Source organism: Piliocolobus tephrosceles, chromosome 5 (genome assembly GCF_002776525.5).
Source record: "Piliocolobus tephrosceles isolate RC106 chromosome 5, ASM277652v3, whole genome shotgun sequence".
Taxonomy (NCBI): Eukaryota; Metazoa; Chordata; class Mammalia; order Primates; family Cercopithecidae; genus Piliocolobus; species Piliocolobus tephrosceles.
The window spans coordinates 60,699,213-60,726,989 of NC_045438.1; the positions used below are offsets into that span (position 1 = coordinate 60,699,213).

A 27,777-nucleotide genomic window follows, 5' to 3' on the forward strand; every position below is an offset into this window, starting at 1 on the left:
CCTCTGAACGGTCTCTAGGGTTTGCATTATTATTCCTGTTTCCCAGATGTGGAAGCTGGGGCTCAGGATCTGAGGGACTTGTCCTAAGGCAGACAGCTCAAAGTTGCCATTCCAATCCCAAATGGCCTAATTTCACAGCCATTACTAACCCACATTGCCTCTAATTCTACAGTCATTTCACTGTCCTACATTGCCTCTTTGAATTCCTTGGCATACACTCTTAACCTGTGAAAATGTGTCACAACCTTGATGCCCAACTTAGCTGCTTCTTAGTTGTTCATGTGCCCTCATGTGTTTAAGGGATCCATAGTAGCTGGTTAGATACGTATGTAGGCGTATCTTGTTTTTGTTCTTATCTTATTCTCATCTTCTGCATGCAAAACTCTCAACCAAACAAACTCTGAGACAAACTCAAATATCTTGGTTATGAATTGCTCAGACAGTGCAATTAGAGAATGTTATCTAAAACCTCTAGAAAATGCATGTTAAAGATCGTTGTCACAAAGAGGAGTTACAGGCAGATGTGTGCTTTGTATTTCTGTAACAGAGGGTTGAACGAAGTCAGCTATGAACAGGAGTTTGTGTCCAGGGCAGGGTCTGAGGTTTTTTTTTATTTACCATAAAATTGCATTCAGTTAAAACATGCTTTAAGCTCTTCTTGTGTATAATTGGGGCTTTGTAGAACATTATTGAATGAATTTTTTTTTTTTTGCTGATCTGTACAATGCATTGTTATTTTAGCCCAATGTAAACACATAGAACAATGCCCCATATCAAACTCAATTTTCCACTAAGATTGGCTGTTTTAGTCAAACCCACCTCCCTGATAACAGATGTAAAACTCAACGTTCCCTTGTACATAGTAGGAACTCGATACATATTTAATGAATAAATGAAGGAATGAGAGAAATAAATGTCTGCCCTGCAAGTAGCGGTCAGAAAGCCCAAGCCCTTTGCCTAGCCGTCAAGGCTGAACCAGAGCAGACTGGAGCTGATAAGAAACATCTCCGTGTGAGGCAGAGACAGACAGAAACAACTCTAAGGGTGCTGCTGCATCTTCTTACTGTCTGAGCAAATACTTCTCAAGCAGCCCCACAGCATTCAGCAAGCTTTGAGACAGCATTGTGCATTTATATTTGGTGATTGGTGATTGGGACCTGAGTCAGCTGGGCATAGCTGTGTTTAACATGCCTAGAAAAGTGGGACAGTATCTAGTACATTTTAGACATAATTTTCTCTGTCCTTCTAACCCTTCCTTCCTCCACCTTCCAAATGGCTAAAATAAAGCTACAGCTACTAAGGTCTTACATTTTCTATGGCAAATTTACTTATGCCACACACTCTCATTCTCACAGTATCATCAGAAGCTGTGACTTTACTGTATTCTTAATTGACATCCACATCTGTTATGGAGAAGTCATAGTTTGAGACTATCATTATCTAATATATTTGAGCTACTGGTTTAAAATTCTGTTTAGAGTTTCTATTTGAAATGATGTGTTACTACTTATAGTTTGGCATGAAGCCAACTTCCCGGACATGTTGAATTTACCAGGCTCTGTTATTTTTATTTTTGGTACTGTGTAGGTTATAATGGCAGACCAAATGTAGAAGGGAAAGTCCTTCCTGGTAGTAATGGAAAACCGAATGGACAGAGAATTATCAATGGCCCTCAAGGAACAAAGTGGGTAGGGTAAACTTCTTTACACATACCCGTTGTTTTCATGCTGTTGAGAAGAGAAAAATGGTGGACATTGTGTAATGATAAATGAAGTGGTCTTTGTCTGTTCTTCTCCTCTAGTTTTAACTACTCATATGTACTTGTATAGAGTTTCTTTTAATACTCGGAAAAATCTTTGGTTCTCCTGGTAACTAGCTTGTTTTTTCTCATAGCCAAGATAAGGCATGGGCCTTTGTTTTTCATTTGCCTCAAGTGGTTAGGAAGGTCAAATGAATGCAAGGCCCAACCATAGCGATTATAGACCCAATGGATGGCTATTCAAAGGAACTTATATTTTCCCTGTCCTGGTAGCTTCATTTTATTTTTAAGTTTTGTTTATTGTTTGCTTTAAACATTACATGTACTTTCTGTAAGTCATCTCAAATCCTTTCCAGAAGGACACAGGGTAAAAATGAACGAATAAACAAAAAACCCTGAATGATACTGGAAATATTTATTATATCATCTTTTGAATCTTCCAACAATTGTTGGACTAAAATTATTTATTAGTACTTTATGTATGTCTAAACAGCTTTAATTGCTTGGGGTTAAGATAAATGTTTAGGAGGTTTTGTTGGGTTGAGGTTAATAGACAGAACACTTTACAATATTCAGGAATTTAAAGTACTTTTTCTAAGAATAAAAAAAATTATTTTATACTGTAATTCCCAATCAAGACTTCCCATTTATAATGATAAGGTTTAGGGAAACGTACTAAAAGACTATGACATTTTCAGTCATAGGTGATCTAAAGATGCATGTTATCATTTCTTAAAGGAAGAGAAATTTATAGGAGGAAGAATGTACATCAAAGCAAGATGCTATTGCAAACAATTTTGAATGGAAACAGTATGGGGTAGATTTCAAAATAGGATTTATATAAATTTTATTTTAATGCCAAAACAGCATCCACCAAAGTGACTTGCTTGCAGGGCTTCCTCCAGTAGCCTGAGTGTGCAAAGCAGTGGTTCTCAAACTTAAGCCAGCTGAGGATCACTGAGGATTTTGTCAAATACAAGTCTCAGGTAGGGCTGGGAGATTTGAATATCTGACAAGTTCCTATGTGATGCTGAGGCTTCAGGTCCAGGACCATGCTTTGAGAACCAGCAAAAAGCACGAGCTAGTCCCTTAATAAAGATAATTATAGCTTTCTTCAAGTTTTACAGCTCCTCAGAATGTGACATTTTTTTGTATGCATACTATATTAGGCAACATGATTACAAATTATATTGTTTTTGTTATAGCAACTTTTATTTTTAACATTAACAGCAAAATGGAAAGATTTTATGTCTTTAACATGCTAGCAATTCACATTCATTGCAAGAAGTTAGAACAATTCATATTGAAATATATAAAACAGAAAATAAACATTCTTCACCCAAACTACTTCTCAAAGATAACCACTGTTAACCATTTGCAGTATAACCTTCCATAATTTTTTTCTCTGCAGTCTTAGGCTTATATATGCAAATGGATATATTTTTATTTTTGCAAAATAATCAGCCCTGTAATATGAGTTCACATATATGTAGAATGTATGTAGAATTGTCTGCATAATATTCTACCATACAGATGGGCCACAAATTATTTAATCTCTCCCCTCAACTGAGAGACACATTGTTTCCTTCTTTCCAGCATTAGACACAATGTACTTGATGGTAAAAATATTTTGAACATCTTTTGTGATTTGAGAAACTTAAAACAATTTACATATTATATGGGTAAGCAATCATAATATGAAAGATGACTGCTTTGTACTGTATTTTTTAAGACTTTATGAATCATATTGACAAAAATAATGTCTTCTATTCATATTATGGTTTCCTTCTGTGGAAGTTTCAGGCGTATGCACATATATAGCTGGACTCATGTGACCATTTCAAAATGTCCAATATATTCTTTAATCTATGTCATGGATTTAGGTTGTGGACCTTGATCGTGGGTTAGTATTGAATGCAGAAGGAAGGTACCTCCAAGATTCACATGGAAATCCTCTTCGGATTAAACTAGGAGGAGATGGTCGAACCATTGTGGGTAAGGGAGAACGGTTTTTAAAGAATAAAAGCCTGCTGAATTAGCTATAGAATTACAGCTTCTGTCTTCCTTTTCCCCCTCATTTACAATGATTGCTCTTGGTTTGGTTATTTTTACCCATGTGAGAAGAAGAGCCTCAAAAGAGGCAGAACTTGGTGTTTCCCCCAGACAGCTTTAGTTCTCTTCCTGCAGGCTGCACCCTCTAAAAAATGGTTTAATTCGTTCTTAAATGGGCCCTTTTAGAGGAGGGGTCCACAAACTACAACCTGTAGGTTGTAGCCCACTACCTGTTTTTGTAAGACTTACTATGAGCTCAGAATAGTTTTTACATGTTTAAATGATTGCCAGAAAAAAGAATATTTTGTGGTGTGATAATTACATGAAATGCATATTTCAGTGTCCATATGCAAAGGTTTATTGGAACACAATACACTCACTTAATTATGCATTGTCTAACTCATTTGTTACGTGCTGTTTATGTATTTGCACTCTAAAAGCTGATTGAGTAGTTGCAACAGAGACCATCTGGCCTATAAGGCTTAACATATTTGCTTCCTGGCCCTTTACAGAAGAAGTTTTTCCACCTTTAATCCAAAGTAACACTTCCCCTCCTTAGGCATGGGAATGAGGCAAAGGAAAATATTTCTTCCTTTGCTAGATACAAGAGTTATCTCAGGATCGTGGAGCATACTGATGCAATATTCATTTATTCCTTTGCCTTTTACTGATTAAAACATGATAATACATAAGCTTTGAGAAGACACTTATTGCTTGCTTTTTATTTTCTCTGGATTGTTTCACGTCGTTGCATAGCTATTGGTTGACTTTATTTCAGATCTGGAAGGGACCCCCGTGGTGAGTCCTGACGGCCTACCACTCTTTGGGCAGGGGCGACATGGCACACCTCTGGCCAGTGCCCAAGATAAGCCAATTTTGAGTCTTGGAGGAAAGCCACTGGTGGGCTTGGAGGTCATCAAAACAACCACCCATCCTCCTACCACTACCACGCGGCCTACAACTACTACGACGCCCCTGCCTACCACTACAACCCAGCGGCCCACCACTGCCACCACCCGCCGCACAACCACCACCCGTCGCACGACCACCAGGCGCCCAACAACCACAGTCCGAACCACTACGCGGACAACCACCACCACCACCCCCAAACCCACCACTCCCATCCCCACCTGTCCCCCTGGGACCTTGGAACGGCGCGACAATGATGGTAACCTGATAATGAGCTCCAATGGGATCCCAGAGTGCTACACTGAAGAAGGTAACTGGCTTTGTTCTAATACTAACCACTTATCATGCACACTAGCACGCTGCAGCTCAGAGCAGGGTGGCAGAGCCTGCAGGGGAGGGATGAGCGCCGCACACAGCAAAGCAGCAAGCCAACGCATTTTTGGTCCCAGCAAGTTTGTCTGACAGTACCATGCCACAGCTAAGGTTGGAAGACTTAGGAAATAAAAATATTGCATGGGACATATTTATATGAAAAAATTATTTCTTGTTGACTTAAAGTCAGATTTAACTGGGCATCCTGTGTTTACCTGGCAGCGCTTATCACAACCCAAGTCAAGAATTTAGCTGAAACTTGTGACATTATTTGTTTGGACTATCATTTCCCAAAGTGTGCTCCAAGGGATATTGTAGATTAGTGGTTGTAATATATATGTATATACTTAACAGGTTCTGTGATTAGCTATGTGATTTAAACAAGGTTGGATAAATTTCTTACTGTTGTAACACTTAGATCACTGAATAGTCTTGTTGAGAATCTCCAAGAAAAGGAATGTTTCCCCAGCATGTTCGGCAGCTGGGCACTTTTTTGGTCAGCCCTCCTTTGGAGAGTTCTAATCCTCATGTGGCTGGGCTTCCTGTGGGAGTGTGGGCTTTCCACTGGGTAAGAATGCACCATTTTCCCTTCTTTGCCGATCTGCACTATCCTACCGACCCTGATGTGAGTCTGTCTTCCTTCTGAAAATGGCTTGTTCTCCCTGAAGAGCCAGAGCTAGGATGCCTTTATCCAGGTCATCGTGGAGCCCATATATCAATGTGTCTCCATCCTTTCTGCTCAGTCCCCTGCTCAAGCTGCCTTGGAAGAAGTCATTCTAGATTTGCATCAGGCATGGAGGAGATAGATTCATCTTCTTTCCCTCAGTTTGAAATGAATTGCAGTGTCAACTATAAAGCTTGAGTCTTTTTAAACCAAGGCAGAGTGAAGACATTTCCTTTCAGGAATCAAGTCTGGAATTCTTGTGCAGCATTATTGACCATGATAAGCCCAATCAGTTTGAACATGAATACTGTATCCAAAATGGAAATTCTGTTGGAAGTTAGTCTTTCTGTGAAGAAGTTCCAAATAAACAGGACAACTTGACACATCTAAAAATTCCACACCAAAGAAACATGGAAACATACAGAGGGAGAGGAACAATGGGAAGAAAATTTCTACTCTGTCCATTGACCCAGTGAGTACAAATTTGAATTTACCTTTGAATTTCTAGTATTAAAATATTATGTTACTTTCCTTGACATCTGACTTCTGCATGCATTAATGTGTTTAATTTTAAAGGGTGAAATATAATTAAAACATAATTACTTAATAATTGGTTGTAAACAAAAATTGACTATTTTGGATTTGATTTTAATTACTGTTGCTATTATTTCACGTTTTATTTTGTCTGCTTTTATTTAGGCCTTCTAACATGTTCCCTTCATTTACTTTGTATTTTTGGACTTTTATTTAGCATGAAAGTCAATATTTTTCTTGGCATTTTTGTCTCTTATTTTCTTTGCAATTCATGACATATATATGTTCACTCCTGTCCAGTCTCCTGATTCCCTAGTCCAAGCTAAATAATAGTTTTCCTCTGGACAGCATTTGAAAATAAGTACAAATCAATACAAAGTCTTAGGGAAAAGTTAAATGTGGGGACAGCAATGTATCATCCTCGTATCACATTTTAATGCAATATAATTTGTTAGTTTAAAAAGAGTTTTCTTATGGGCTTTCTTATTTCTACTGTTTCATTGACAACTTCATTAAACATTTTCTTCTTTATTGACTGTAATCATAGTTATTTTTATCTTTTAATCCTTTTAAACCACTTTCTTGATGTATGATTGGCATAGAAAAAGTTCTGCATATTTAATCCATACACGTTGATGAGCTTGGGATAAGAATACACTCACAAAATCATCATCCTGCTAAGGCCACAGACACATCCATCACCTTCCAAAGTTCCCTCCAACTCCCACTCCTTTATTGTTAGTATTATTCTCTTTTCTTTATTTGTGGTAAGCACACTCACCATGAAAGTGGTATTTTTTTGTAATGAGAAATTAAATGTTTACTATTACAAAGATACATGCACATATATGTCCATTGCAGCACTATTCACAGTAGCAAAGAGATGGAATCAACCCAAATGCCCATCAATGATAGACTGGATAAAGAAAATGTGGTCCATATACACTGTGGAATACTAGGCAGCCACAAAAAGGAATGAGATTATGTGCTTTGCAGGGACATGGATGGAACTGGAAGCCATTATCTTCACCAAATTAACACAGGAACAGAAAACTAAACACCTCGTGTTCTCACTTATAAGTGGGAGCTGAACGATGAGAACACATTGACACAGGGAGGGGAACAACATATAATGGGGCCTGTCAGAGGGTCGGGTGGGGGAAGAGAGAGCATTGGGAAAAATAACTAATGCATGCAGGGGTTAATATTTAGGTGATGGGTTGATCTGTCCAGCAAACCACTGTGGCACATGTTTACCTATGTAACAAACCTACACATCATGCACCTGTACCCCAGAACTTAAAAATAAAATTAAAAAGAGAAATTAAATTTTAAAAATGTATTAATACTAGCTCTGTTGAGATAAAATTCATATACCATAAAGTTCATTCTTCTAAAGTTAGTGGATGTTAATATATTTACAGTTGTGCAATGATCACCACTATTAGATTCCATAATATTTTCATCACCCCAGGAGAAATTCCGTACTCATCAGCAGTCAACCCTCATTCCTCCCTCCTCTCAACCCTGGAAACTGCTAATGTACTTTCTGTCTCTATGGATTTACCTACTTGGGACATTTTGTATAAATGGAATCATGTCATATGTGGCTTTTTGTGTCTGGCTTCTTTCACTTAGCATAATTGCTTTCAAGATTCATTCACATTATAGAATACATCATTACTTCATTCTTTTTATTCCATTGTATGGATATACAGCATTTTTTCCATTCATCGGTCAGTGGTCATTCGAGTTATTTCTACTTTTTTGTTATTATGAATAATGCTGCCTTGAACATTTGTTTTGTTTTGTTCTGCTTGATCTGACTTCTCTATTGGATAATAAACTCCTTGCAGTTGAGACAATGTCTTCTGCTTCATCTCTAATTCCTTGTGGTACCTAAGTACATACCTTTGGATATCCAAGCAAGACCTTAAGGTATAGGCATTCTCTGTGTCCTAAAAGCCAGTGCTTTTTTTTTTTTTTCCAGGTTCTGTATCGACAGCAAATCTGATGACAGAGGGTGTACACGGAATGTGACAAGCCAGATGAACACCATCAAGAATTTGTAGCATGACCTTGTTACAGGCTGCAGAAAAACATCCGTCATTACGGAAAACAGACCTTCCCTACCATAGCTGGGTCTCCAGATAGAAAATACCGAGAAATGCAAACATTCATTTGAGCTGGACCAACTGTACAGTGTGCAAATATCCCTGGGTTTCAAGTAGCTGTCATTTACCTTCTGTCTCTAAACTTCTACTGAGAATAATTTTTAAAAAATATTTTTTAATATCTCTGGAGCAAAGGCCTTCCTTCTTTGGTGACATTTTTCACTTATTTTTTTCATGGCTACTTGATAAACGACTGAAGAGAATAAATGACACTACTGTGGTTGATGGCTGGCAAATGTGTTTATGTGAAGAGGCTGAAGCTTTTCACATTGATGCTGAGTTGGCTTGTAAAATATCCAGTTTTACACAGTTCTGAATAGTTTAAAATGGCGTTCGGGTGGGCCAAAGTAAGGTAGTCAACTTTTTGTTTTTTTGTTTTTTTTAATTGTAAATATATTTTATTACATCTGGAAGTTATTTTTACTTGGAGTCAAGATGGTTCTATTTTAGAAAATTTATGCCTGAGTTTATTTGGTCTTAAGAAAAAGAACACTGAAATCACTCAGTAGATTGTTTATTTAATGCCAGAGGACTTAACTGTCACTCATCTCAGGAAGTGAACTCATTTGCCGGTAAAAGCATCATTTCTGTAGCCTGCTGCATGCATTGGAGTATTTCAGCACCTCACAGAGTTACCTGTAACACTAGAGTCCATGAAGGAAATGATATACTTTTCCCTTTTCTTGTTCACCCTGGGATGCAGAAACTTCACCATGTATTCATTTTTGATCTGACCAAAAACAATAATGAAAAGAAATGACACTGAACTGATAATGAGGAAAAGCCAGACGATATTCCTAAAGGTTAAATTGACAAGGGAAAGAAAATGGTAGGCCAGGAAACAATGGCAAGATAATCCCAGACTTTACAGGGTGTGAACCTGAAAACTAATTTGAACAAGCTCAGAAGTAATTTGTCTTGGATCCCAGGCATATTGACATTGGAATGACCAAAGGAAAGTTTGTGTTTAATAGTTTTTCATGAAATGACAATTCCACCCCTAAAAGGATGGATAATTTACAACTTCTCTCTGCTTAATATTCATTGGCTGAATCAGAACACACCAGAGTCATTGCCTCAAGGACCATCTCTTGGGCCTCGGAATAGGAGCTGGGAGTTCTTACTGTGATCCCAGGAGGGCTGGACAGACCACTCGAGGCTGCCATTGCCCTTTGTGGGTGGAGTTTGTTTTTACAATGTAATATTCGTGTCATTCAAACTAGGCTGAAAAAGGTTGGTAGGATAATGACACAGGAGTTTATATACCTTCTACTTCAATTTCCCCTTCATTACACTGTAGAATGGTGATTCTAATAGAGCATCTTCACAATGACAAATAATTTTATTGGTTAGTTCAACTTTTAAGAAGTGGAGGCAGTTTTATGAAGTATAAAGTAAGTAGTCTTTGGAGCCAGAGTACTTGAAGTTCGCATTCTGTTTTTGCTGTCTTTTACCATCTGCATGTCTCAGGCATGCTGTAAATCCTCCCTTGGTGTCCTTGGCTGATGTATTAGTCCGTTTTCATACTGCTATAAAGATACTACCTGAGACTGGGCAATTTATAAAGGAAGAGGTTTAATTGACTCACAGTTCTAAATGGCTGGGGAGACCTCAGAAAACTTACAATCATGGCAGGAGGGGAAGCAGGCACATCTTACTTGGTGGCAGGTGAGAGGGAGGGGGAGAGAGAGAGAGAGAGAGAACGAGCGAGCCAGTGTGCAGGAAAAACTACCATTTAGAAAATCATCAGATCTCATGAGAATTCACTCACTATCATGAGAACAGCATGGGGGAAAATGCTCCTATAATCTAATCACTTTCCACCAGATCCCTCCCTGGACATGTGGGTATTATGGGGATTATAATTTAAGATGAGATTTGGGTGGGGATACAGCCAAACCGTATCAGCTAAGAAGTGGGTATTTATAAGCTCAATGTATCTCAAGGATTTCTTGTGAAATTATATATACATAAAAGTGGCTGATACAGAGAAGGCATCTAGGAAACCATCCACTAGTCACTTCTTCCTCTTTTCCCCACCCTGACCCCTTTTAATGGTGCGTTAAGTTTAGAGAGTTCTATATAATTGCTGTGGGCTTCAGGTCAAAGGGAGGAAAGTAATTCCTTACAATTATTTTTTGAGCTATAAAACCTTTTGCCTCAAGATTTTATCAGCTACAGTGAGATGTTCTCCTTTTTACAGTTGCATCCATAACCCCCAAGTAGAGAAATAGTATAATCAATTCCATTACACCTTTTCCAAAAGACTTCTGCTTAAACTACCCTGGTAATGGAGGTGAAGATGCCTTTTATTCTTAAATCACTCACCTTTCTTTTCACAAGTTGCTCATGCTCGTAATACCGGTTTAGTCATTACAGGAATTGCAATAGTTCTTCTAACTAGGGTTTCCTGGCTTTTCCAAAAATCACGTCTGAAATTTTGTATTACATTTAAAGTATAATTCTGTAGTCAAAATAGACATGTGGGTTAGTACAGCCCAATCTGTCTGTAAAGAGAAATTTGCGATAATTGGCATATTTTTCCAAATTTCCTATGCAAATTAGGAAATCTGATTTATCTCCCTAGCCGGTAAGAGAGGGTGGGTAGTCAGTAGGAAGTGGAGAAGCACAGGGAACTCTCATTGGTAGAGTTTGCCAAGTTGGGATGTAGACGAGGTAGGAAATTACCCTGCTTCTTGAATATTCCAGAGGCAAGATGGAGGGGGTTGAGGAATGAAGACTGATGAACAAGGGAGTTGACACCTGAGGGGCTTTTTGTCACCATCCTGAGCACCAACCGCCCACTCTCCTCTCTCTCTTGTGACTGCTTCCTAAGAGCACCTGCTGTGGCATGAGGGGCCAGGGGACTTCCCTCAGCATCAGAGCCCTGCAGGCATGTGGGCGGGTGGGCTGAGGTGGTAGGAGGGAGGGGAGAGAGAGCTTGGGGGTGCTGAGGAATCTGGGAATGTGGAGCGGGGTGTTTGCTCCTGATGGGGCAGGCATTTGTATCACCCTTTCCTGGGCCCAAAGGAGAGAAAGTCTGGGTTCCATGTCAGTGCTTTGATGATTTTCCTCCTGAAAAAGTTGTGGAGACTCTGGCCTTGGGGACTTGTTTTCATGACCTGCTCGAGGTGAATGAATTGTCATGCTCTGGGGCCTACTTCTGAGAGAACCATGGAGACGGAGCCCTGGATGACCGGTCCTTTTCTCTGTCCTCACTAGATGAGTTCTCAGGCTTGGAGACAGACACTGCAGTACCCACGGAAGAGGCCTACGTTATATATGATGAAGGTACGAACTAGCTTTTGAAAAATTATTTGCACCCTTTCTTTCCTAATCAAAGGATCTGATTGTAACTATTGAATGGATGATCTTGACGGAAGTTTCCTTTTGAGCTTTGGGCCGGTGGCAATGCTGAGGGCTGGCTTAGGGAAGGGTGGTTGTACCCCATGCTTCCATGTCACCCCCAAATGCCTATTTGATCTAAGAAAAACAGTGCGCTTAACACGCAGATGCAGATTCCCACTTGGTCCCTGTACTCCCCGTTCCCTCCCTCCCAACCTTCCTTAGGCCCAAGGAATTCTGGAGTTATCCCTCAGGGCTCCCCTTCAACCTTCATTTATAAAACTTACTTGATTTAACCAAGTCCAACTTCCTTACTTGGCTCTTCTCTTTCTTATTCCTTTCTTTTCTCTCCTTTTCTAATTACATAAAATATGTGATGCTTAGATCAGTTGATTTCTTATCATAGAATCTTTTCAAGGGTAAGTTTGTAAGATTAGGAACATAGGCCAGCCACGGTGGCTCAAGCCTGTAATCCTAACACTTTGAGAGGTCAAGGAGGGAGGATCACTTGAGCCCAGGACTTCAAAAGCAGCCTGGGCAGCATAGCAAGACACTGTCTCTACAAAAAATTAAAAAATTAGCTGTGTATAGTAGCACACACCTGTAGTTCCAGCTACTTGAGAGGCTGAGGCAGGTGGATCGTTTTGAGCCCAGGAGTTCGAGCTGTGATGGCACCACTGCACTCCAGCCTGGGGAGAGAGCAACATCCCATTTCAAAAAAAATTTTTTTTAAATTACGAATACAAAGTGCCTTGGACAGCATCTGGGAGAGTCATTCAATAAATGGTAACTAATGGTATTATTACACTTAGGATCTTGTGATTGTTTTGTGTGATTTGGAAGTTGCCTCTGCAACTTGAAGAAGTTCTTAAAGGAATCTTGTCCACATCCAGTGCCGGCCTTTGACACCAAGGCTCAGGATTCTCACTTTTGAGGTCCACCTTTTCTGCAATTATTCATAGCTCTAATTGTGTTAAATCACAACTGTGCAAACAATGTCACCTTTGATGTGTTATTTATTCATAATAAAGCTTGATGTAGTGGTTTAATCCCAAGGTTTTCAAACAAAAACTGACTTAAAGAAAAACAGCAGATGTTAGAAAGCAAACGAAGATTTTTTTTTGAGCACCTTTGAAAATACTAGGCATCTTTCTTATCTTTGAACAGTTTGAAAAAGAGGCAGAGTTTTATTTTCTTTTTCAAATGTTAAAGGATTTGTTGTTTTGGCAGGATTAATCCCATCCCCCATGCCCAGAAAAAGTTCATACACAGAAGAAAAAAAAAAAAATTGTTTTTGAGATGGAGTTTCGCTCTGTCACCAGGCCGGAGTGCAGTGACATGATCTTGGCTCACAGCAACCTCCGTCTCCTGGGTTCAAGCGATTCTTTTGCCTCCGCCTCCTGAGTAGCTGGGACTACAGGTGCACGCCACCATGCCCAGCTAATTTTTGTATTTTTAGTAGAGATGGGCTTTCACCATGTTGACCAGGATGGTCTTAATCTCCTGACCTTGTGATCTGCCCGCCTTGGCCTCCCAAAGTGCTGGGATTACAGGTGTGAGCCACCATGCCCGGCCAAAAAAATTTTTACGAAAAAATTCAAGTTTATTTTTTGATGTTACCTTTTATTTCCTAAAAGGGAACATTATGCAGGTAGAGCATGGCTTTGGACCAGTGCCATGAGCTACAATGTTGTGAGTCTAAAACCCCATTTTTTCTGGCCATATGTGTTTCTTTTTGCTCTTTCTCTCTTCTGTCTGCAGCTTCTTTTCTGCAGGGACAGAAATGGGAAGAAATGGTATTTTAGTAGAGACAAATTACGTTTGGGCATAGCATTTACTTTAGGGTGTGTGTCTGCGTGTGCATGTGTGTGTATCTGTCTGGGTTTTAGCCTATAGTTGAATGTTAGGAAGGTATCATTTGACTATAGAAAGTGCTCCTTTTCTGGCAGTGCCCAATTACAGAGCCTTCATATCATTTCAGATTATGAATTCGAGACCTCAAGGCCACCGACCACCACCCAACCTTCCACCACTGCTACCACACCGGGGGTCATCGCAGAAGAAGGAGCCATCAGTTCCTTTCCTGAAGAAGAATTTGATCTGGCTGGAAGGAAACGATTTGTTGGTAAATATAATGTCATTAATCAGAGAAATATGGGTTTTTCACTTTTGGTCTTTGAAGAAGAGCATTACTAATCTCTTGGCCTGGCCAAGGCAGTGCATTTTGAGAAGTTTTCCCAGAGTGAAGCTTCCACTGGGGATAACTGAGTGAGTCAGTCGTGTGTAGATATGTATTGTTTTACTTTCTGCCAAAATCAGAAGAGGGGAGGATTTGGAGTCCAACAGAGGAGAGCTGAAACAGGCTGCCTTGCATAGAGTAAGAGTAAGAAATACTTAAAAACCATCTGGACCAGGGAACATGAATGTTTTTGCTGTAGCCAGTTTATCCACGACAAGACTTACCACTGGGCCTTGTGTGTGTACTGTTTGTTAAATTCTTCCTAAAAGGTTAGCTGCTTACTGAATTGAGCCACTAGTGCTTATAGTATCATAGAGAGGAAGCTTTTTTCTTTCGTTATTTCCTATCACTTTCATTAGCTTCAAGGATTTGGGATCTAGAAATTCATTTTCCTCTTCTTTCTCAGTAACTAAAACAGTTTCAGTAGGAAATTCTGTGAAACTAAACTGCGTTAAGTCTTGCAAGTCTTCTTTCCCATGCCCTTAATGAACCTCATTAATGAGACAGCTGGATTAATATGTTACTAAGTGGAGACAAGCAACAGCTTAAACTTAGATCACACTTTTCTGTTTCCAAAACAACTGTTCTGCCATGAGCAGAGAACAACTCTTGCTAGCCAAGATGTAGTGACTGAGTGTCTAAACCACACATACTTGAAGAACAAGAATATTCATTTGAGGTGGTGTTCCTGAGGCAGACACTAACACGGGTCTCTGGTATGCAGCTGCCAGGCTGCGTTTACCATGTGCACTGACTTCTTTCCCGGCAGTTCCATGACGGGAATTGAAATGCTTTCTGTGCTATTATTAGCTGTTCCACAGAACTCCTCTGAATGCTAAAGGCTTATTATTGTCTGGCTCTTTTCATAAGTCTACAACTCTCTAAAGCATAGGAGCCCACTCTCCAAAATTCCTGATAAGACCCATGGACAAGTTCTAAAGGCCTAACTTCAGACTAATTTTTAGAAAACGCTGTCTTAGCTGTGTCCCAGGGACTCTGTATCTTTGCTTTCATTAGTTACAAAGAACTTCTTGACTTCTGCCTTAATTTCATTATTTGCCCAAAAGTCAAATAGAGAAGCTAAAAACTGCATTCACTCCAAATAGCCACTAAGAATGACAACATAGCCCCAAAAGTTACAGTGGAATCTTCAGAAATTGCCAGACATTGTTACTTGAGATCACTTGAGAGTTTTGCACGTATAAAACCCCAATCCCAAGTCCTTGGCATTTCTAATTTAGTGGGATATAATAGAAAGAGTTAAGGGCTGGGGGTGACAGCCTCCTGTCTGACCCTTACATAGTGAGCACTCTCAGTGTTGGTAGGAGAGATAGCAACATGAGGCCATTGGTTCAAATCCTGCCTTACTCCCAGGACCGTGTATCCTCTGAAATAATGTATGTAGAAAAATCTTCAGCCATCTGTAAATGTGAGTAGCTGTTGTTATACTGAGCAGTAATGTTGTAGACAGCAGTTCAGGCCTGGCCTTATGCACAGATGCTTCAGATTGTTGTGGGGGTTTATGAAGCTCTAGGGAAGGCCACCCAGGGCTGAGGCTAAAGGCTGCCTGTCTTGATCAGTATATATTTTTTCCTGGTCCCAAGATAGTCAAGGAAATGAACTGTGTTGAGAGAGTACTAGTAAAGTGTTGGGTGGGCCTGACTCACCCTTTTCCAAATGTTGGGGCACAGGAATGGCAGAGAGCTGCAGGCTTACATTACATTGAATTATAGTTTCATGATCTCTCAAAACCACTTTGAAGGCATAGTCGTTGATGTCGATGGGGCAATAGGATCTTTTGGAATGACCGGATTGAAAGACATAAACACATGGGTCCATTAAGGAGAGCTGGGGGTGTGTTTCTGAGCTTGGCATCAAGGCTGATGGGGCCTCTGTCCAGCAGGGAGAGACTGAATGGTGGGTCTGATTCTGTGGAGCAGATGCTGTGTTTCTGCCTCCAGAAAAAGCCTCCAGCAATCCAATTGGACATCTCTGTTCTTTTCCAGCTCCTTACGTGACATACCTAAATAAAGACCCATCAGCCCCGTGCTCTCTGACTGATGCACTGGATCACTTCCAAGTGGACAGCCTGGATGAAATCATCCCTAATGACCTGAGGAAGAGTGACCTGCCTCCCCAGCATTCTCCCCGCAACATCACCGTGGTGGCCGTGGAAGGCTGCCACTCATTTGTCATTGTGGATTGGGACAAAGCCGCTCCGGGAGATGTGGTCACAGGTGTGTCCTAGGCAGATATCAGAGTTCCCATGATCTGTAGGTGGGAAATGTGGACAATAAAGAATGATGGATGAGTGGATGGGTGCATGCATGGATGAGTAGGCTGGATGGATGAATGGGATGATGGCTACCCATCTAGAAGGAAGACATCTACTGTCTTCCTTCAACTGGATGAAATATAGGCAACAATGGAAGCCTCATGGGGTAGAGTAAGGAGTACTGGATGGAAGTCAGAAGTCCTAAATCCTCATCCCAGATTGATTTGCATGATCTTGAGCTCAGTACTTCATCTTTCTGGGCCTTGGTTTCCCCATATGCAAAACATCACTACATCTCTAACATCCTGTAATCTTGCAAATGGCCAGGGAGTTCAGCTAGCTCTTTACCAGATCAGATCCTGCAGTGAACGTGACCATGAGCTCCCACTGGGCCACACAGCTGTCCCTTGTTGGAGTCAGCCCTGGGCTTGTGCCTCTGCCTCTTTCTCTCCTTTCACATCTGCTGGGTGCTTCCAGACAAATCTGGGTGCTTCTCGGTTCCTTATGTGGGAATTGGAGGTGACGAAAAAATGCCCAAGGATCTTGAGCCTCCTTGGCCTGTGAGATGTTTAAGTTCACTCTGCCAAGGACATATTTGAAGATACATCTTGAAATTTAAGTTCTTACAGAAAGAGAATTGATATTTTCTGTGAATAGTTGCAAATTTTTTTTTTCTGGGCCTCTGAGCTGTGCAAGAGGAAGAAGTATGGCTGTGGCTGTGTGTGTCTCTGACTGGGAGGTAGCAGTCGCATTAGAGGTCAGAGTTCAACATTCTCTGCCATTATTGTGCTAGTGCAGTTTGTATAATTCAAAATTTCTAGTGCTTGTCTTGGTGTTCCCACTATTATATCTTACAATGAAAAAATCTGTCCAAGAATATCCAAAGAGCATCTTCTCTTGTGGAATTTGTACAGCAGTGCAAATGCTAGAATAAGGGACATAGAAAAGAAGGCTTCTGGGTGTTCTGCCAGGTGAGACTGAAAGGCCTGGGGTGCAGGGAGGGTGTGGGATTAAGGAGTTCAAGTCTTGAGCGGAACTAAAAGTACAGTACTGGGTAGGTGCTACATGGACCGCTATGAAGTCCGTGGTGTTCCAAATAGAACGTAAATCAATCAGTGGAAGGAGGAAAGCTTGTAATCAAACAGCCAGAAAATCTTTGTATTAATTGAACACACTTCTGTGAATGGTAATTTTTAAAAACAAGCAAGAAAGCATACAGAAAAAATAATTTAAAACCTTACTTTAAGCTGTTTAGCTTTTGACATCTTGCATAACAGATATTACTTAACATAAATATATCACTGCACCCTGATTCAAGGGGCTTCTAAGAAACACTGGCTGCAGAATGAGAGTGCATTGGCCCCATTAAACGTGCCTCAAGGGTTCTTGCAGTGAAGAAGGAGCTTTCAGGGAACTCTCCAACAAATGTCCCTGAGATTTAATTCAGATGTAATTTCTGTATTGTCCTGTAGAGGTCGGGCTTCTGAAACACCCATGCCCTTTAAGGGCGTTCCAAGCCATTCAAAGCTCCCTAAAGCCTTAGTGTCCTCACATGCCCCACCCTGCACCTCATCTGAAACGAAACCTCAGAACCCTAATCATGAGTACTCACGACACTAGCATAAATAATATGGATGAGGTATTTATAGGGCACTCCCAACACAGAGCTGTGCCAACTCCTGTCAAGCTGATTACTGTAGAACACTGCAGCATATGACGCCCTGTGGTGTGGGGGAAAACACCAGACTCCACAACGCTCAGAGAGAGAATAGCGGCAGCTTGTCATCCATTAGTGAACCAAACACCGGCTCTTTCACCTGCAGAACAACTAAGCCAAGTGGATACATCCTAAACTTAAACGAAGCATCACATTATCGGGCCCCCTGCAGGGCATCTGAATCCTGCTGGTTACATGGATGTTGTGTGCTCTGCTCGTTTTCACCTGCCATTCTTTCTTTCACAAGCAGTCAAGTCAATGTGTAATGAGGTGGTGCCCAAACAGTGTGAAACTCCTAGAATTCCTGCCTGCAACCTGTTGCTTTCCCAAATCACTCCTGAAGAATGAAGTTATTACTTTATTAGGAGTGATTCTGTGGGAAATCACCAATGTGATGACCTCTTAGTTTTTCAGGACCAGCTCATCAGTCACTTTCAGGACTGGTTTTGATGAGAACAACAGAGAAATCAGGAATTATGCTGTGCTCAGCAAGCGCCTTATCAAAACCCCAAAGCCCTCAAAACCCAGACACAGGATCAGCCAAGAAACCAGCCCCTTACATGGGAAGCGCGGGGTTCTGATGGAAGCCAGAGAGGTCCAAGAGTCTGAGCTTTGCCAACTCCATTGGAAGCCGGGTTTCCGTGGCACACATGTGACCTCCGTCCCCTCTGGGGTGGGCCATTGTGTGCAGCACCAGCTGAAGCATGCAGGGCTTGACTACACTGTGCCAGAGGGGAAATGCCGTGGGGAGGGCAGCAACTCTTCCCAGGTTCAACGACTCTCCTCCAGGGAACAGTGTGGGGAGGGTTCCAGGGTCCAGTTCACCTGGCTTCCAGGCCCAGATTGCCCATTTGTTAGTTGTGTGACACTAATCAGTGTCATGTGATGTGACACTAATCAGATCGTAGGGTGCTAAATAAAATCACATGCACCTCTTAGGTACATTTGATGTTATTGATCTTTTCCTTCTTAACTTGTGTGATTTCTCTCAACCTCTTATCTCCTCCCAGGCTTGTACAACATTCAGTGGTGGAATTTCTCACGGCTTGGTCCTGGGGCCTCTTGTCTTCTTGCTCTGTCTTCTCTCCTCTCAGAGTCTCATCCATGCACATGGTTTTAATTCATCTCAGAAATGAGTCATTGATTTATATCTCAAGGCCAGGCCATCCTCTCCTCTGAGCCCCAGATAGTAAAATCAGATGCAAATGGTAAAATCACTTGATGTCATTACTGGGATGTCTCCAGAGCATCTCAGACTTGGTGTATAAAAAATCAGACTCATCCTGGCTAACACGGTGAAACCCCATCTCTACTAAAAATACAATAAAATTAGCCAGGCGCGGTGGTGGGCGCCTGTAGTCTTAGCTACTCGGGAGGTTGAGGCAGGAGAATGGCGTGAACCCGGGAGGCGGAGCTTGCAGTAAGCCGAGATTGCGCCACTGCACTCCAGCCTGGGTGACAGAGTGAGACTCTGTCTCAAAAAAAAAAAAAAAAAAATCAGACTGACAATCCTTCCCATTCCCAAATCTGGCCCTCATCTGTGTTTCCCATCTCAGAGAACTGTCCCACTTTCCACACATTTGCTCAAGCCTGAAGCATCTTCAAGTATCCTTCTATCTCACTTCTATATTCAACTCATCGTTAAATCTGGTCAGTGTTGCCTTCTGGATTCCTCTTGAACCCATCTATTTCTCTCCATTAGGTGGTGTGCTCTAAGCTATTGCCACCTCTCACCTGGCTACTGTAAGAGCTGTCTAACTAGACTGTCCCATCCACATCTGCACTCCCACACCCAATCCATTCTGCCTTCTCCACAGGAGAGATGTGTTGAATATGCAAACCTAATTGTCTGGTTTAATGTCTTAACTGTCTTTCCCGTTCTTTTGGAATGAAAAGCAAAAGCCTAGCTTGGTCCAAGGGTGCTGCCTAGTTTTCCCACCTGTGCTGCTTCAGCCTCAGCTCGTGCCCCCTCTTCCCGCCACTTACGGTTTCCAGCCACACTGCCTTCTCCTGGGTCCTCCATCTTCAGTGTCTTGCTCAGGATACCTACTACCTGGAATCCATCCCACCTCCTACCACACAGCTTATCTGCTTCTTATCCTTCAGATGCCAGCTCCTTTATTGTGACCCCAGGGAAGCTCTTTGTGTCCTCCATGGTGGGCCAGCTTCCGCTACACACCCTCTCACAGCACTGTGGACTGGTCCTGCAGAGCGCTCAACCCGGCTGTATAATTCTATTTCCCAATGCACCCTGCTGCTTCATGAGCTCCTGGTCACCACTTTATCTCCAGCACTTAGTATAATGTCTGGCAACTAGTAGTTGCACAATAAATATTTGTTGAATGAATCAATACATGTGAACTTAGACAAGATATTTAACCTATTGCTAAGACTCAGTTTCCCAGAATGAGGAAGGCAATACCTACATACTAGGATCATGAGGATTAATCAAATCAAATTCAATCGAGAGTACCTAGTTAGCATAATGTTTGGCACAAAGGAAGTGCTTGACAAATGTTTTCTCCTTCTGTGTACACATAAGAGACCTAGGATATGGGATGTGCTGAGCTGTGGGAAGAACTTCATTTTGCCTCCTGGGAGAGCTGTAAAGCCTGGGCAGGTGTCAGGGTCAAGGGCACACCGGCTGAGCTCTGTTATTAGCAAGTAAGACAGAGCAGGTTGGACAATAGAAAGAAGAGCTGCCTCACTGCTGTGATTAGACCGTGAGGGCAAGGGCAGCACAGATACTCAGCAGTGAGAAATAGCAGGACAGCCTTCACCAAATGGGCATGGGACCCCTGGGCATCTGGGGTCTCTCAGCCCCACACACATGCACAGCATCCACCAGCAACATTCTTCGTTTCCTGTGCAGGGCAATAGGAAGTTCTTAAATACGTGTGTGGCGGGTACTGGTTTTTTCTTCTGATTCTTTTTTCTGTGTGTGGTCAAGATGAGATGTGATTAGTTCTGAGACGATGGGGAAAGCTGGGGAATGAGCAAGAGAAGTAGGGGGCCAGCAGGTCATCAGGAAGTGTCTTAGTTTTGTCATCCCCATCTGGATTCAGCAGAAGGTACCAGAGTTACATCCCATCCTGTCCTACAGTGCTGCGTGCCCTCCTTCCTGCAGTTCCCACATGGAGCTGCATCTGCAGCTTTGCCTCACTCCTGTCCTCAGTGGGTTACATCTTGTGTGTGACTTGGTTCCTTGGTGCCCATTAGGTTCTTTCCTGTTTCCATTTTCAGGTTACTTGGTTTACAGTGCATCCTATGAAGACTTCATCAGGAACAAGTGGTCCACTCAAGCTTCATCAGTAACTCACTTGCCCATTGAAAACCTAAAGCCCAACACGAGGTATGATGTGTCAGTCATTTAGAAACAAAAGATTAGAGCTGTGTGCATAGTTGCTGATATGCTTTGGTTGGAAATGAAGGGAGGAATCAAAATGTTTTTGTGATTTCTTTGAATACTCTGTTTAGTTCTAGTAGAATGTCAATGCATGCTTACCATATGCGTATAAGTTTCTTAGAAGAAATGACTGTATGTATTGTCATTGTTAGGCTATTGTGCTTATATTTTCCTCTCTGTTTACCTAAACACTACCTGCCATTAGGGAAAGAAAAGTTGTTCTCTGTGTTGAAAGAATTGGTCCATTTTTCATCCCCAATATTGTGGCACTAGGCCTCGTAACCTTCGTCTGCGAAAATTGAGCCGCAATCACGGAACACTTTAATGAACTGGTTCCCAAACTCTATGATGTAGAAGTTCACATCATTCAAGAAAGATGCATTTTACACATTGGTAGAGGTTATAAGCATGCCTTCATAAACTAGGCATGGCTGGCCAGGGAGTCATTTTGGAAGCCAGAGTTTATGGCCCTTGGCGTGAAATAGGCAAAACTAGTTCCCAGGGGCACAAAGAGAGTGACTGTTCATTCCCCTTTTATGCCTTCTGGTTTTGGTGGTAATGACCTTCAGAAAGCTCCTGGGCAGGTGAGCGTGGGAAAGCACCAAGCACTTGATGGTCAAGAGTGGTGTGCTGGTAAACTGGCTCTCTGGAAAAAGAGTTCCCTGGTTGATACCATTAGCCAACTTCTGTGGTATAAATACTCCCACCTGTGGCCAATTTTAAGCTACCGTGGGCTTGTGGAGTTCCTGAATACTTAATGACTGGCTCTCACAAGCTGGTACAAATGGGTCCAGCAGACCTCTGTTGTGGGGAGCCACCATATTTGCTTAGCAAAGAGCTCTAAGTGAGGTGATGGCACACCCGAGGCCTCTCATTTTCTACACAGGCTGAGGAACATGGAGGAGGTTGGAACAAAATGGCCCTCATTAAACAGGCATGTGGTAAAGGGGGTAGAATCTGGACACCAGCCGTGGGCACCGAAAGGCTACTGAACGAGCTGTGAGTTTTCCTCAAGACATTTTAACGTGCCATTTGGGCCCACTTAAGCTGAGCTTTCATAAATTATTATGAATTTTGGGATTTGGTAAATAAAAAGCAAGTAGTAAACCAGGAAGCTGAGAAAGCAGTTTTTTCTTTTTTTTTTTTTTTTTTTGCTTTTCCCTAGTAGTAATGGCAAATTAATTTTTTAATCAATTAGATAAAACAAAATCAAGAAAATTAGAGAAAATGGAGTCAATGTCCTTTTTTTTGTGTGTGTGTGCAGAGTGACAGTGCTTTTGCAGCACAGCCTCAGTATCAAAAAGCAGAAAGAGGCCTTCCAGAGGCCTTGCCACAGAGCTAATTACAATAGGATCTGAATCACAGCCTCCTGACTCGCCGAGTCTAGCGTTCTTTCCACAACTTCTGCTGCCAGACTGATGTTGAATTTTGAGTCATGTCAGGAGGGTTATGTAGGGCGATGGTTTACTCATTCTTTCAACAGGTATTAGAGAGTGTGCACGGCTTATTCAATCAGTCCTTACTACACACTTCCTGAGTGCGAGGTGGAACATCTGGGCTGGACTGGGGAAAATACACATGGCCCTGCCCTCAAGGAGCTTACAGTCTGGTAGAAGAGGCAGATTTTTAAAAAACCAACATAAATATAAACCTCCCTGAGTGGGTGTTGTGAAGGAGAAGTACACCATGCTTTGAGAGTATATAATGGGGGGATATTTTTTCTTTGTGAGCTTGGGGATAGAGAGGGGAGTCAGACAAGGTTCTCTGGGAAAGTAAAATCTGAACCATAAGAATCAGTCATCCTGCAGAGTAGGCTGTGCTCCCAGCAGAGAGGATGCCTTAAAGAAGGGTGTGCCCTGGGAAACAAAGGAGGCCAATTTGGAGGAAGGTTGAGGAGAGGCGGGACAGACAGTGCCAGGGGCCCTTGGGTTGGCCTCACACACACTCAGCACCTTGAGGCAGAGGAGGAGCTGCAGCTGCTAATCTGCCTCTCCTGAGGTGCCCACCTGCTTATGTGCTCTTCTGGTAGAGACACTCACAGCTCCTCCTGCATTTCCTCAAAACCCTTCTGAGCAGCTGCTAAATTTTAGAGCTAGGAAAGTGCAAGTGTGATGTAAGGACACTCTTTTTCCCCTGTGTCACTGGAATGCAGATCATCTCCAGGGAACTCACTTTGGTCGTCTCAGTCCTCATGGGGGCTCGCTTGAGAAACCAGCTTCTGAGTCAATCCAGGGGAGACTAGAAGTCAGTCTACCCCAAAGAGGGGCCAGGGAATAAAAGTGAGCTTTGGTTATTTACAATTGGATCTTGCTTTTGACTTTAAGTGAGCATTGTCTACCTTAGACACCAGACAGAGTCCCAAAGAACTCTTTGGAGTCTGCGTATTTTAAATCCATACTTAAAACACACAGACTTGTCACAATTGAGGCTATTCGAAAGAAGGTGCCAGAAGCTTAAGAGGGTGAGGCATGGATTGCTTTTGTTACTTGGCTGAGGCAGAGACTATTCAGAGTATGAAATGTATACTTTAGCCCATCGACAAAGTTTCATGTGAGTTTTAAAAATGGAATGTTACTTTTTGCATAATTTCATGTTGTTTTTCAGCTCAGCATATTTAAATTTACTTTGACACCTTAGGTGAGGTTCTAATGGGAATATATCTTTGGAATGGTCACTTGTGAGTTTCTGGAGGCCTAGAATCATTGTGTCAACAGGGAAAGTGGATTTTGAGAATATTTAGGCTTCAGTGTCAAAACAAAATTGATACAAACAGATCCATCTGAATAGTGCTTCTCAGCCCATCAGTCACCCTTCTGCCACCTCCATAGAGGCACTTCCCTCCATAAAGTTGACTACTCAGCAGAAGTGTCCCATGGAGCCCCTGAGTATGCATCCTTCCTTATGTTTTAATTTCCTTTTTTAAGTGAAAAAAGTGTCTGTAAAGTTTGCCCAGGACCACAAATGTATGCCAAACCCACTGCTCAAACTGCCTGCAGAGTTTTGCCTTAAATAACTCCACAACCACTGCATAAAAGTATGCGTAACTGGGAAAACACGAGCTGCTGAGTGAATTGAGATTTGGAAACTCATATGTTCTTAATTGTGCATATCTTTTTATTTAAATTGCAATAAAAAAGAATACTCCTAAATAAGATGCAAATGGCTTAGGAAGACTAATTTTACCCAATGGCTTTTCTTTGTTTTCTGTTTAATCAAACCCGAAGTAAAATATCTCTTTTCTGAGGCCTGTCTCGGCCTTGGTGATCCAGCAGCTCAGAAGGCTTGAGGCCAGCACTGTTGGTGCAATAGGCCTAATAACCCTTTGCTCTCTGAATATGAATTGTTCACTTTTTAAAAATGTAGTGCATTTTAATTAGTACATAGAATCTGTGTGCCTGACTTAATCAAATAAATAATTTTACAACATTTAAGTGTGACATTCTTACTGGCCAAAAGCCAGAGAAGAGATCCCTTATGAGCTCTCTAAAATGACAGAGCCACCAGGGATTCTTTACCTCTCTCTTCATCTGTAAGTAGCTAAGCACTAAAAGAGCATGTAAAATATCTAGAATCAAGAGGTGAGGAAAGCGCAAAGATTAAGATATAGTGGGACACAAGTGTGGTGTTGGTCTTTATTACTTCTCTAAACACCATTCTTTTTCTTTTGCTTGCAAGAATGCCAATAAGATGCTTCGAGACTCAGTCTCCCTCCAGATGAGCTAGTTGACTCAGGCAGCGTGCTTTCCAGCACATTCGCTCTTCGAAGACAAAGTTTAGCCCTACAGAAAAGTCTCTCTGGATCTCTCCCCCTTTCCCTTCTTGGACTCGCTTCTCTTTCCTTGAGGTGCAGAAGCTCATAACTCAGTGACTTTTAAGGTGGTCCCTTCCCAGCTCCAGAGCCAACCACAGCATTTCTCAATGCACCCAAGACACCATTGCCGTGTTAGCTTCACTGAAGAGGCAGCCTCCAGCCCGGTTCATCCTCTCCCTGTCAACCTTACGTTGTGTGGTTGCTGGAGCAAACGTCCTGCTCTTCTACATGGACTCCAGGGATATAATTAGGTTATAATTTGAATTCCGCTTTGTAGTGTTTTGCTCCACCACCCTCTCTCTACCAGGCTGTGGAACTGAAGCGGAGACTAGAGTCTTAAACCTGAGTGAGAGCAGGGCTAGAGGAGCGTCTCACCAGGGATGAGCCCAGGAGAGCCTGCGCAGAGCAGGGACAGTCCTGATGCGAAGGAACGCGTGGTCACCAAGCAATCTGTGTTGTAATATGTCCCTATTCTATTGCCATTAGCATGAAGGAACACATGCTCACCAAGCAACCTGTGTTCTAATATGTCCCTTCTATTGCCATTAGCCGTGTATCTCTGCTATGTTAATTGTATTAGAGAATTTATTCAAAACTGAGAAAGTTCAGAAAAAACATGAAGAATCACTAGTGCTGTGTGCATTTGTAAAAATTAGAACTCAAAGCCTGTCACATTTTAGGTGTTCAGCAGTTTGGGAATCTGTTTTATTACATAGAAGTCAAATACACGTTTCTTTCAAAATATATTTTCTTCCAACTTCAGGTATTATTTTAAAGTGCAAGCACAAAATCCTCACGGCTATGGACCTGTCAGCCCTTCAGTCTCATTTGTCACTGAATCAGGTATGAATGACTTCACATTCTGATTTGTTTTACTTTTCTAAAAAATGAAATAAATAATCTAGAATGATGGCTACAATAGAATAAATACTTACTTTTCTATTTAATGAGCTCATGTTGGATATCTGTTTCTAAAGTAAACATTATTTGCTTTGTGCTAGGTTAAAACTTGGATAATAAAATTAAAAGTAGTTTTCACGGGCTCTCTGAGGAACAGAAAGGTCAAATTCCAATGAAAGGAAAAAAATCTAGATTTCAACTACATGGGAAAGATAAAGTTGACTCTATCTGTACAAAATTTAGTTGCAGAGTTTAAAAAAAATTATTGCAAGCACCTGAAGAACACACATGTCATGTGGCTGACAGGCAGTTGCCTCTCCAATGAGCCAAGACATTGGATGCCCCCTTAATAGAAGGCAGAGATATCTTTAATTAATATTGAGAGGTTAATTACAATATCATTCAGTCTTACAAGCAGTATCATTCAGAGCATGCCCTTGCATTTTGGGGTGCTGGTGGGCAAAGCTCTCAGTCCCTGCAAAAAAATGTTCCTGGTCAGGGGTGGTGGCTCATGCCTGTGATCCCAACAATTTGGAAAGCCAAAGTGGGAGGATCTCTTGAGACCAGGAGTTCAAGACCAGCTTGAGCAACACAGGGAGGTCCTGTCTCTACAAAAAAAATTTAAAATTAGCCAGGCATGGTGATGCATGCCTATAGTCCCAGCTACTCAGGAGGCTGAAGAGGGAGGATGGTTTGAGTCCAGGAGGTTGAGCTGTAGTGAGCCGTGGTCACGCCATGGCCCTCCAGCCTGGGTGACAGAGTGAGAGCTTGCCTCTGAAAACATAGTTCCTATGGCCTGTGGTCTAAGGTAGCACATGCAGAGCCAGCTACTGTGACAGTTCTTGGCCTAGAGACTTTTCCATGCAGGAAGCCAGGCTGAGTTCAGAGCAACCCAGCTGAGCCAGCCCTGCACCCAGCTTCCATTTGGCTAGATGACCTTCTACATGCAGCCTGATCCCAGAAAATGGGTCATTGGAAGATATTTTTAAGTGTCATGATTTAAAAATCTACTGAGTCAAAATAAATGAAAACATAAAATCTTTTCTAAGAATATGCTTTATACCAGAAATGTAGGCAAAGGACCTCAACATGTTTTCATCTCTTTATTTAAGAAATATGTTTCTGTTAGTAATTAGGAAAGAGCAAGAGAAAACGATTATCTGTGGTTAATTTGCTAAAATAAGGGATGTATCTGTGATTATGACTGCATTTCCTAAAAACAAGGTGGACCTTGGCAACTATCAGAATCAACATGAAAAAAATGTTTTAAAAATTTCAAATCCAAAAAGCTATCAGGAAACTCCGATCTGAAATCTTTCTGAGAGTAAAAGTGATACACACGTAACTTCTGGAGCTGCAATCTAAAGTTTTGATAAAACAGCTGTCTTCTACTTTCTCCTCCAAGAAAAACTCCTAATTCATTCTTTGTGGCCTCCGAGGGCTGGGTGAGGAAAACTCAAGGCCCCACCCTACCATCTGAATAAGAATCTCTCTAGGAAGCAGCTCCCAGAGGAGCCGCACACACATGAAAATTGGACAGTTACTTGCTCTGGTCATCTGCCTTTATTCCATCAGTTTATTCAAGTTTCTCCTTCATTTTGTGCTACTCTGCTGAAAATG

General features: G+C 41.7%; 1 protein-coding gene across 1 annotated transcript in view; it reads left to right on the forward strand.

Moving 5' to 3' along the window:
• FNDC1 (fibronectin type III domain containing 1) overlaps positions 1-27,777 on the forward strand; it is a 102,453-nt gene that overhangs the window by 65,561 nt on the left and 9,115 nt on the right. The window contains exons 12-19 of the mRNA XM_023205847.2: positions 1,588-1,688; positions 3,643-3,754; positions 4,590-5,030; positions 11,687-11,755; positions 13,791-13,934; positions 16,055-16,285; positions 21,284-21,392; positions 26,021-26,100. Of these exons, the coding sequence (XP_023061615.2) occupies positions 1,588-1,688; positions 3,643-3,754; positions 4,590-5,030; positions 11,687-11,755; positions 13,791-13,934; positions 16,055-16,285; positions 21,284-21,392; positions 26,021-26,100 (1,287 nt within the window). The remainder of the gene's footprint in view (positions 1-1,587; positions 1,689-3,642; positions 3,755-4,589; positions 5,031-11,686; positions 11,756-13,790; positions 13,935-16,054; positions 16,286-21,283; positions 21,393-26,020; positions 26,101-27,777) is intronic.